This window comes from Danio aesculapii, chromosome 22 (assembly GCF_903798145.1).
Source record: "Danio aesculapii chromosome 22, fDanAes4.1, whole genome shotgun sequence".
Lineage (NCBI taxonomy): Eukaryota > Metazoa > Chordata > Actinopteri > Cypriniformes > Danionidae > Danio > Danio aesculapii.
In genome coordinates this window covers 10,627,071-10,639,330 of record NC_079456.1, presented here as the reverse complement: position 1 = coordinate 10,639,330, position 12,260 = coordinate 10,627,071, and the positions used below count along the sequence as shown (strand labels likewise).

Sequence of the window (12,260 nt, the reverse complement as noted above, 5' to 3'; positions counted from 1 at the left end):
TAAAAACAAAAAAGACTTTTTCAACAGTTTTGAATAAAAGCTCAAATTAAATCAAGTTATCTCTAAAATAATAATGTTTGTATGTGTATTCAGTGACATTATGTCTTGAAATTGTTAACTGACTCACATTGTACCAGTTTTTTTGCCTCCTGAATCATGCTCTCAGCTTTAATTATCATGAAATAATTGTCAAATTTTTGGCATTGTTTATGCACTGCAAAAAATCCTGGTTGCTTTACAGTTTAAGGCTGAATTAAATTAACCTTATGAGTCATTTGAACTTACATTTTTTTAAACTGATTAGAACAACTTGCGTAACTTATACAATTAAGTTAGAACATGATTAACTTAGTTTAAAAAGTTACAATGAACTAAAAACATGTCATGACTAATTGAATTTTTTACAGTGTGGATTTACTTTATTAACTTGCATAAACAACTCTCAAACATCTTTTTCTGTATTATTTGTAATTTCAGGAATATAAAATACAATTCTGTGTCTGTCGCTACGTTCCGGTCAAGTCTGTTACATCAGTTATACAAAGGCAGAACAACCGTTTAAAGATATTTCAAAGCATGTGACTTGCTCCAAGTAATGTCACTTCCTCTGACAGGACACTCTGGAAGGCGCTGAGGCATTATTTTCAAAAAATTGTTTAGGATACACCAATAGTAGATGAATATTTGTCAACTATGTTACTCTGACATTTTAGTGAATTTCTCATTCACCTTTTAAAAAATAAGACGATGAAGATGGTTTGAGGATGGCATCTTGAGCTAAAGCACAAAATGATGGAAAATAACACTGTTAGTAGTTTAAAAGGTGTATTAATAAGTTAAACAACAAATAGTAAAGAATCAAATAATGATCTCTATCACATGCAAGCATTTTACGTTGATGGACCCTTTTCACAAGCCTGTTATGACGTGTTTTATGTTCATCAGCATCTTAAATCCTTTAAATTTTTTTCTATTTTTATTTAAAAAAAAAACATATGAACATTTATATGCATTTATGTATATATAATATCATCTTTGCTTCAAAATACAAAACGAATTACCACTTGTGCGAGGGGTTTCTAATGCAGTGTCTATAGGACAGGACAGTAAATTTGACGTTATTCTCTCTTGGTTGCCATCGCCAGTCTCACAATTTTTTTTCCTTTTTTTGAAAGTCTTTATAACATCATTATAGAGTTTTTCTTTTAATATTTTGAGCAAATAAGATTGTAAAAAAATCATTTGTTGTATTCTCCCATACACTGTGCTCTAAGTTTTCCCAACCATTGATGACTTCCACTACTGAGAAACCTAAAACTTATAAGACTTTCTCCAGAAGAAAAAATAATGAGATACTGTGAAAAGTTCCTTGCTCTGTTAAACATCATTTAGAGAAAAAATTCACGGGAGGGCAAAGAATTTGGACTTCAACCGTATGTTCATATCAGATTTCTGACTGAAATTAGTCGAAACAACTCAAATAAAAACAAATTTATTCTTCCAACATATTTAATTAAACTGAACTTATCAGTTTCATATTTTTGTATAACAATTGAGACATTTTAGAGCTAAAATAAATTTGCAGATATGAATACCCTTGCACACATAAAGAAGGTCATTACACACATACAGTTGAAGTCATAATTATTAGCCCCCCCCCCCTTTGAATTTTATTTTCTTTTTTAAATATTTCCCAAACAATGTTTAACAGAGCAAGGAAATTTTCACAGTATGTCTGATAATATTTTTTCTTCTGGAGAGAGTCTTATTTGTTTTATTTCGGCTAGAATAAAAGCAGTTTTGCATTTTTTAAAAACCATTTTAAGGTCAAAATTATTAGCCCCTTTAAGCTATATTTTTGTCAGTAGTCTACAGAACAAACCATCATTATACAATAACTTGCCTAATTACTCTAACCTGCCTAGTTAACCCAATTAATCTAGTTAAGCCTTTAAATGTCACTTTAAGCTGTATAGAAAACAAATATCTAGTCAAATATTATTTACTGTCATCATGGCAAAGACAAAATAAATAAGTTATTAGAGATGAGTTATTAAAACTATTATGCTTAGAAATGTGTTGAAAATCTTCTCTCCGTTAAACAGAAACTGGGGAAAAAATAAACCGGGGTGCCAATAATTTTGACTTCAACTGTATGTGCTCTCTTTACAAATGAGCTGAGAGGAAGTGAAAGTCATAAATGTGAAAACGATGAACAAAAAAAGTCCAAATGAACTAAAGTTTGTTGAATATTGTAGATGAGAAGTCAGTGTTGAAGGAGGAGATCAGCGACCTGTGGCAGAGCTGTCCTCTGAAGACTGTAGGTCACCTGTGTGTATACTGACAGGCTTTTACCATCTACAAACAAACAAACAAACAACGTAAACTTGACTGAGAGCAGTTTGTCATTAATCAGTGTTTTAGATGAGCTGAAAGAAAAACTGACCTTCTTTTCTTGTGCTTTTGATGTATAAATAAAGCATCACACCACAAATCACCAGAATCACAACTGATGCAGAAATCAGCACAGCCAGAACAGGAGGAGATGGTCGAGAGTCTGAAATTTAAAAATGCATTATTCTAGGCTTTGTTTGTCCTTTGAAATGTATTTACAGTAAAAAAGAATTAAAGTTTGATGAATAAAACATCTTACCTGGTGAGCAGGTCTGACTGATGTCCAGATGTGTGGTGTGGTTTGTGATGGTGTTGTTGACCACACAACTGTAGGGGTTTTTATCCTGATATTCCACCTCCAGAGGTAGAGAGAGACTGATGCTGAGATCAGACACACTGATGCTGGACAATAAACTGTTTCCTTTGTACCAGGAGAGACTCACAGCACTCACATTCAACACTGAACACAACACTGAACATCTGGACACTGATGATGATGATGAAGAGTTTGAATATTTACTGATAATAACAGGAACTGGCAGGTGAGCTGCAAAACAGGAGTGAAAACACCATTCTCCTAACAGCAAGACAACCACTATGTGTGTAAAGAAAAACAATTAGATCTAATGTTAAATATTTGTGTTTATAACTAGAAAGAAAAGGATTAATTAGTGACAAGTGCAGTATCAATGAGATGTTTGTTTGCTTTTTGTATTTTTTGGTCTTTGTGGTTAACATACATGATTTCCTCATTTACACATCTTGTTAATGTATTCAGTACATGTCTTAAATATATTCAAGTACATTGAGATTACTCACCATAAACAGTAATGCTGAATCTCTTGTATGAAGTTCCTCTACCGATCATGATTGTTAGTTTATAAAGTCCAGAATGTTCATTTCTGATGTCTGTGATGGTCAGAGATCCAGTTTGACTGTCCATCTTCAGTCTGTCTCTAAATATCTCATTGCTGTCAAACATGTCAATGCTCTGCTTATATATTACAGCAATATGAGTGTCTTGAGGTCCAAACATCCACAGTATCTGATCAGTTCTCTGCACTTCAGTAACATCAGTGTTTAAAGTGACAGAATCTCCCTCAGTCACTGATACTGACTTCACTTCATCTGCATCAACACCAAACACACCTGAAACACATTTGGAAATACATTATATTATTATCAGAACTCTGAATTAATGAAATTAACACATAATCAAATAGTTATTTTACACAATATAACTAAATCCTAATTTTGGTCAAAACATAAAACAAAATATTTGTGAATATATAAAAAGCACTGAAGAGAAAAGGAGTGTATTCACATATATTAAAAAGGTAATGTGTACTGTATCTTGCAGAGGTCAGCCTCTGTTAGATCCCCAGGGCTCTGCACTGTACTGTTATTAATATCCGTAAATTAGCCGTTTTTGTTATTTTGTGTTTCATGCTTTTATTTTTTACCCCCATTTATTTCTATCTTCGAGTTGCATTATGAGATCTTGATTTTTTTCCAACAACTTTCAACCTTGAAATATTTGACAAAGTGACTTTTATGCAACTTTTTAATAGTTAAAAGTGATATATTGTCTGCGTTGGTGTTGTATATCACACTACAAAATACAGACTCAAATTACAGACTTACAGTTAAAGTCAGAATTAGAACTCTGACCTCAACTGTATTTCACTATATATTTTTTCTTATACATTATACAGGGTGATTCAAAAAGAATACCACAACTTTGAAAATCTGTATTTAATTAAAGAAACGTGATAGAACCTTGGGTAATTAATCAATGTAAAGAATACATAAAGTTTTTCAGTTGAAAACAAGTTCATAGATGTTCAATATAACCCCCTCCAGACACTCGAGTGACATCAACCCGATACTCGAACTCGTTTAACACTCTCAGTGTCGGGCATAACAGTTTAGATTGCTGCAGTTATTCCTTCTTTTAGTTCCTCAATGTGAAACTTCAGAGTATCCTTAAATCAACGACAGAAAGAGCTCGGCTTTCCTTTTCTTCTTTGCAGATGCGATTTTCAAAGTTGTGCTATTCTTTTTAAATCACGCTGTATTATTTCAAACTACTAAAATGTCAATAAAAGTAACTTTGTTAAACTTTAAAGTTGATTTTGCAAAATCAAAAGTCGACATCAACATCAAACAGAATATAAACAGAATATAATGAACAGAAAACACTTCACAAAATACAGAAACTGTTAACTAACAGATATATTTTTTGCATTGTGGTTGTGGAAATTCAAAACAAATGATTATGATTGTTTAAGATTGACAATGAAAATTCAAAAATGTGCTTCAAAACCAGCATACTAAAACAAAACAAAAAAAAAAAAAAGATATTGCAAAATGACTTACCGTACAAGACAAAAAGGATCAAAGCACACAGATGAGAGAGCATCATTCAGGTTTTTATATTAAAGAAAATGTGTGTACTGTATGAATATTTCTAGAGGTTTTGTTTGTTATAAGAAGAACTGACCCACTCTCATGTAGACAAAAACACACTTCCTCTATCGATACGTTTGTGTGCATTATCTGAAAACTCTGAGCAAACCACGTTCAGCTCAAACAACACATTTACTGACCTCAATAACAAGATCTGTGTGAAAAACACCATCAACACGAGCTGCTCCATCAACACACACACGCTATATAACAACGGTTTTCTTTGGTGGCAAGAAATTAATAATAAAAAGTAATACTCATTCAAATAAAATACTGATTCAATGAAAAATATATTAATTCTTCAAATGAAAACAGACTTAAACTATAAATAATGTTGAATTACAACAAACTTCTAAACGTCTATAAAGCTTTTATTGAATTAGTGTTAGTGATTTTAGGTTACACAATTTTGATAGAATTCATAATTGAGCACTTTGCAAAATTACAAATACAAGATGTTTTTTCGCAGCTTCAAACATTTGACATGTAATGTACATACTGTACTTTTAATTTATAAATATAACAGTTGTGAAACATAAACTGCAAAAGCAACTTTTTCTTTTAGGCATTCATATTATTTCATTTAATCAAATTCTCTGTTTGAAATGTGAATGATAATCTAATGCAGTCCAGCTGCGTTTTCTATTTGAATGCAGATGTTTGTGATGAGTTAATTAATTAAATAAAATATTTTTTTTTCAGTTGACTCACCGTAGACATTGTTGGAATATCTAGCCAATTCCATGTATGTTCAATAAAAAAAGGTCAGAAGATATCAAAAATATTAGTAATTTATTAGATACAAATAAATAATTTGAGGACAGAACTCTGGGTTACTTTACCCCAATGCAATACAGGAATTACATTCAGGAGGTTCGCAACTCACTTACATTTCCAGCACTTCCAGCACTTACATTTCCTCACTTACATTTCCAGCATTCCAGCATTCACTCCAGCATTCATTCACTGCTGATATTAACAGGTGGAGTTTGTCACTTGTCAATCATTCTGCAATCCTTTGGCTGTTGCACCCAAACATACTTCCTTTTTCCTTGCAACCCTTCTCTGCATACCAGAACTGAACAGTTAAGTGCATCTTCAATATATTTCACAACTTCTACAAGCATCCAGCTCTTTGTGACAGTAAACACATCTAGACTTCTTGTGACAGGAAGTCTGGAGCAAGGCTGGATGTTTATTCCCCTCTTGTCAGCAGTTCCTTCTACGAAATGTTTCATAGTATGCAACACAGTAAGAAAGATGAAGTATGTTTGGTTAATATATTGTGTCACACAAAAGAAAATTATTGATTAATCTGTTGTTAGCCTAAATATTTGTTTCCTAATAAAAATAAATTTCCTTTTTCCCCGCAACATCAGTTCTGAAAGTCTTGAATCAGATCTCTGATTTCTTGATTAGTTTACAAATGACCTGACATTATAGTATAGCATATAGCAAAATATGTAATCAGATGACTATATTTCAAAAATCCATCAGATTACTGCTGCTAAAAGAGTTCAATAATTCATACAGTCTGTTTAAAACTCAACTTGGTTTGTTGGAATATATGCATTCATGCTTTTCCACAATTTCAATCAACATGGTTTAAATGTATTAATTTTGTTTTCAAACCACAGCAGATCTCTCTGGAAACTCTCAACCAAGCTGCCAGTGTGGCAATATGCAAAAAGAGCCTCTAGTTAAAAAAAACAATCAGGCAACTGATGCTGTTTAATTGAAAAAGGGAGATTGCAGACATTTCCTGACCTTTTATTTGTTCTTAGTAAAATAATTTACTGTATTTAAACTCTCTTGGTTTCAATCTTTTCCAAAAAAGCCTTCATGAACTTCTATTATGGATTCTTAAGCAGCCTTTTCGAATTTTCAGTTATAAACCACAGCCTGCCCTGCATCAAAACACATGCCCCTGTATATGGCCTGTCAATCATCTTCAACTAGTAACAGAAACACAGAAAAGGTATTATTTAATTTGTGTGTACACTATATATGCTAGTTGAGAAATTAGCATTGTAGCGTAATTAGCCTCCACACAAAGCAAGTCAAATAATTTCAGATGCAGCGTATGTTCACCTGGTCAGTCTTCTAGCATCTTGACTTTACTATGAAGAGACAGTACTGACAGAATGTTTAAAATTTTGATTTTATTTTTACAATCAACAATTTTACAATTTACACAACTCACTTCAATGGCAGATAAACTTACACAACACAAAATCAAGTACAAAGTATATACATATATATACATATAAATACATACATATATATATATATATATATATATATATATATATATATATATATATATATATATATATATATATATATATATATATATATATAAACAAACCTATTTTAGTTAAGTAAAAAGGAGACACGCATTCATATTCTTCAGTGCATATTAAAGATTTACGTTCAAATGAAATGAATATCGTATAGGTTAGACTGACTTTCCAGAGAAAATCTTCAAACCCTCAAACATTTAAGAAAATCATAACATACTTGATTTTTAAATCATAAATGATAACTGGTGATTTGAAAAAGACATTTATATATATGTATATATATATATATATACAGTTGAAGTCAGAATTATTAGCGCCCCTGAATTATTATTTCAATAATTCAATAAACAATTATATTGTTTATTTTTTTCCCTAATTTCTGTTTAACGGAGAGAAGAATTTTTCAGCACATTTCTAAACATAATAGTTTTAATAACTCATCTCTAATAACTGATTTATTTTATCTTTGTCGTGATGACAGTAAGTAATATTTGACTAGATATTTTTCAAGACACTTCTATACAGCTTAAAGTGACATTTAAAGGCTTAACTAGGTTAATTAGGTTAACTAGGCAGGTTAGGGTAATTAGGCAAGTTATTGTATAATGATGGTTTGTTCTGTAGACTATCGAAATATATATAGCTTAAAGGGGCTAATAATTTAGACCTTAAAATGGTTTCTAAAAAATTAAAAACTGCTTTTATTCTAGCCAAAATAAAACAAATAAGACTTTCTCCAGAAGAAAAAATATTATCAGTCATACTGTGAAAATTTCCTTCCTCTGTTAAACATCATTTGGGAAATATTTTAAAAAGAAGAAAAATAGAAGGGGGGCTAATATTTTTGACTTCAACTGTATATATTTAGATAAAATTATGACGCATGTTTTTCCTGTATAAATAACAACTTATAAATAGTCATCAAACTGTTGGCTCAGAACTTGGAAAAAAATCATTATGCTTAAGATATTAAACACGTATTTTTGCTTGTCAATTGTTATCGTAAATGTGAAAGCTATTAACAGTTTACATCAAGATAAATTACTTTATAAAGGCAGCAATAAAATCTCTAAAATTAAAAATATAAAAATCTCATTCACAGTTTAGCTCTCAGGCCAGCAGAGGGAGCAATAGCACAACAAAACAGAAATACATGGCATTTACATATAAACCTAAAAAGGTAAACAAAAATATTGTTTCATTGCTTAATTAACTTAAATTATTACAATATATATTTATGTTTAAGGGCTCTTTAAGGCAGCAATATTTGCAAGTTTTTTGTTGTTATTTTACATTTTCTATTACAGTGTTGTAGACTACATATCAGTTTCTGAAAATCCATGAGAAAAAGTGGAATGTCATTTTAATATTTGTGAAATCTTCAGACATTAAGGCTTTAAAAAATCTTGAAATTCAGCCATTTTTGCAACAAGCTTCAACGTGTTCAATCCTGTGTTAAATTCTATAACATTACAAATCTATGTGATCAGCATTTCAAAAAGACTTCTGAATACACCGTCTGATCCTGTCCTTCAGCTTTCTGTACAAAAATAGACACACTTTGAGAAGTCTAAAGAAAGATGTGAATATGATTCAGAAAATGAAAGCACTGCATCTTCAAGAAAAAGTGACATGCGAGACATTTCATTCCCACAATGATTGTTAAAATAAGAAATCAATCATTTATATTTATTCGAACTTCATGATCATGCAATTGCAATTATGGATTAAGATCCACTGAAAACAAACAGCAGATCATTAGATTATAAATTGTATTAAAACAATGACAAGAGGCACTCTTTAAGGGTTGATTTCATTATTCAAGCCAGGAAAGAAAGCATAAGCACCTTAAAAACCAATAAATCCAAATATTTTTTAAGAATCAAGTTTAAACTGATTAGGAGCAGAGAATAGTGACAAACATATCTTACCGTATCCTGATCTCCGTGTGGAGTAAATGTTGCTTCAGTATAATCGATATCATCCTCATTAGTCTGAGCTGTTGAATAATGATTTATAAAAAAGGTTATTGAAGTGGTAATAATAATTCTTTTTCAAGAAATATTGTTTCATTTGTGCGTAATACATGCCTTTTTGTTTTACTTGCGTGTAGTTTCTGTGGCGACGTAATATTATCACAACTGTAACTGTGATTAAAAACAGCAGCGGCAGCAAAACAACCAGGAGAAGAAGTGAAGTTCTGGATTCTGTAATGGAGAAAAAACAGCTTCTGTAAGCGTGATTGTTAAGTTTTCCTATGATTTACAAGAGAAAAAGCAAACATTATTACAAATATGCTCAGTCTTTCTTTTTCTCCTAATTGATAATAAAGTAAATGCCAGCTAACATGTTTAAAAACGTTGCTTAAGTGATTTGCAGTGTTTCTAAACAATTAACATGTCCCATTTTCTTGTTATACAACGAGCGGCTACCCTTTTTTCTCACAACATAACATTCTTTAAACATTTATTCACAATAGTAAAAATATTAATGAATAAATCCAAAAGGATTAAATCCAAAATACATGTCAACATCTTGAAAACAAACAAATATTACGTCAAATATCACACAATCATTAAAGATGTTATTTAAAGAGATTGTTCACACAAATATTTTCATTTACTCACTATTTACTCTCTCATAAATTGTTAATTTTTATGGATTCCTGTCTTCACAAAAGAAGATATTTTAAAAATAAGCTGAAAACCTGTAACAACTGACTTCTGTAATAGGAAATACTAAGAAAGTCAATGGTTACAGTTTGCAGCGTTCTTCAAATTATCTTCCTTTGTGTTTAGCAGAAGAAAGAAAGTCAAATAGGTTTGGAACAAGTGAATGGGGAGTAAATGATGACAGAATATCAATTTTGAGTGAACTATCCCCTTTAATATTTAATATATCATAATACGAGTTAATACTCCTAAATATCTGAGAGATGAAGCTGTGTCATTATTAGCTGGAATCAGCATTTAAATTATGAAATGTATATGTCAAAGTGAAAGCAACATGGATGCTAATTTGAATGCAATGGCAAATTTTATCCATTGTAAAAGCACTGTAATTTACAGAGTACCTGAACTTGTCTGACAGGTTTGACTGATGTCCAGATGTGTGGTGTGGTTTGTGATGGGATTGTTGACCACACAGCTGTAGGTGTTTTTATCCTGATATTCCACCTCCAGAGGTAGAGAGAGACTGATGCTGAGATCAGACGCACTGATGCTGGACAATAAACTGTTTCCTTTGTACCAGGAGAGACTCACAGCACTCGCATTCAACACTGAACACACCACTGAGCAATACTGACTTGAGGATCCTGATGAGGGTGGATTTTGTAAATCTTTAATAATGACAGGAACAGTCAGAATACCTAAGAATAAAATCATGAGCAGACAGCTGCTGAAATAATTTCAAGATTCTCAAACAGCATTGTCCATTAAGTAAAAGTGCATGTCCAGAAGAACACCAGAGTTACATAATAAAATAAATTAGAATAAACATATTTTAAATAAGATTAAAAGAATAAACTTTAAAATTAGTGTTTTTGTTTACTCACCATAGACATCAATACTGAAAGTCTTTTCTCTGACCCCTCCATTGATGATCTGGACTCTATAAAGCCCAGAGTGTAGTTTGTTGATGTTTGTGATAGTCAGAGATCCAGTCTGCTCATCTAAGTGTAGTCTGTGTCTGAATCTCTCATTAATCCCATCATCATATGTATAGTTTCTCTGTTTATAGATTTCAGCTATACGAGTCTCATTATTTTTAAGCCTGAATGTCCACAATATAAGATCTTTGCTTTTTATGTTTCTCACATTGGAGTTTAAAGTGACATAATCTCCCTCCATTACAGGAATCTTCTCTCTTTCATCGGACTGAACAACTAAAACACCTGAAAGAAATATAGTCACAAAACATTTGATATCTTTCAGAGTTTATAAAATAATTAAAGCGTCTGCCAAACTCCATTATACTTTTAAAATAGAGTCTAAATATGAGCTGTGGAAGCTGTGTAACTTGATTGCAACCAAAGTCAATTAAAATGAATGAGTTCGTCTAAAAAGCGTATATGGATTTACATCTGATTAACATAAGGATTTGTAAACATAAACTATAACACAACTTCACAATACTATACAATAGGAAAAATATAAAGCTTCACCATATATAACTGATGTACTGGTTAATCGTGTTAAATAAAAAAATAGTACACTACAAAATACAAATTTTCTCATGTAGCCTAATTTTGAAGCTTTTTAATCGAATGTCTTATTTATTCATTTGAAACAGTATGATATTCAAAACGGTAAGCTAGGCTATATATATATATATATATATATATATATATATATATATATATATATATATATATATATATATATATATATATATATATATATATATTAATACTGTAGGCTAAACAGCACTAGAAAATACACATGGAAGTAAAACTTTCGTTTTAAGTAAACTGATTCTTTTACGTTCTCCGGCTAAATTAAAGAGAAAAAGAAAGAAATTTTCCTTCACCGAAACACAAAAGTCGGACTATACAGATTTATACACAAGAACCAAAGTCTTAAAAATATATAACTTACCACACAAAAGCCACAGACCAAAACAGAAAAAAGCATGAAGCTCCATATCCGTTAATAATAGTCCAAACCGTCTTGAAGCCTACATATCCGACAATACTCTGTTCAAACAACACGGGCGATTTATTGTGGGTTGGCCATTACAGACCCTCCTTTTGCTTCTGCTTTTTTTGGTGAAGCACAAGCGAATAATTACAGTATCATACACGTATCATTTTAATGTGAAACTATTTATTTATTTTATTCCGGAATTCGTAACTATGAATGTCGTTTTAATTTCGTCAGCAAATTAATAAATAATAAACGTTATGAACACGTGTAGCTGTAAAGTTTTAACAGATGGTCTAAAGGTAAAAAAGTCACAAACATCAGCACATGACAGGGTGAATTTTAGTTTTATGTAATAAAGAACAGAATATTTAAAATACAGAATATTTTTAAGATGATGATGATGAAAAAAGTAAAGACTACAGAGAAGCCAGTCGCTAAGCAGAGCAAC

At 31.2% G+C, this 12,260-nt stretch overlaps 1 protein-coding gene across 2 annotated transcripts; it reads right to left on the bottom strand.

Annotated features, from left to right (window-relative positions):
* Positions 1–7,490: 7,490 nt before the first annotated feature.
* LOC130216413 (natural killer cell receptor 2B4) lies at positions 7,491–11,842 on the bottom strand. 2 transcript variants are annotated; one of them, XM_056448309.1, is made up of 6 exons: positions 11,765–11,842; positions 10,723–11,061; positions 10,240–10,536; positions 9,257–9,373; positions 9,098–9,165; positions 7,491–8,706 (listed from the first exon to the last, which is right to left on the bottom strand). In XM_056448309.1, the coding sequence occupies exons 1-6, from the start codon at positions 11,808–11,810 to the stop codon at positions 8,653–8,655; spliced, it is 921 nt and encodes a 306-aa protein (XP_056304284.1). In that variant the 5' UTR covers positions 11,811–11,842; the 3' UTR covers positions 7,491–8,652. The 2 variants fall into 2 exon arrangements, with proteins under 2 accessions (XP_056304284.1, XP_056304285.1); XM_056448310.1 differs by having other exon boundaries at positions 10,240–10,506.
* Between the last annotated feature and the right edge of the window lie 418 nt (positions 11,843–12,260).

Bases quoted from the DNA above. Each gene is read 5' to 3' on its own strand.
- LOC130216413 (XM_056448309.1), bottom strand. From the start codon at position 11,810: ATGGAGCTTCATGCTTTTTTCTGTTTTGGTCTGTGGCTTTTGTGTG. The intron at 11,062-11,764 runs GTAAGTTATATA...TATTTCTTTCAG, and splicing joins TGGTCTGTGGCTTTTGTGTG to GTGTTTTAGTTGTTCAGTCC. The intron at 9,166-9,256 runs GCATGTATTACG...ATTATTCAACAG, and splicing joins CACGCAAGTAAAACAAAAAG to CTCAGACTAATGAGGATGAT.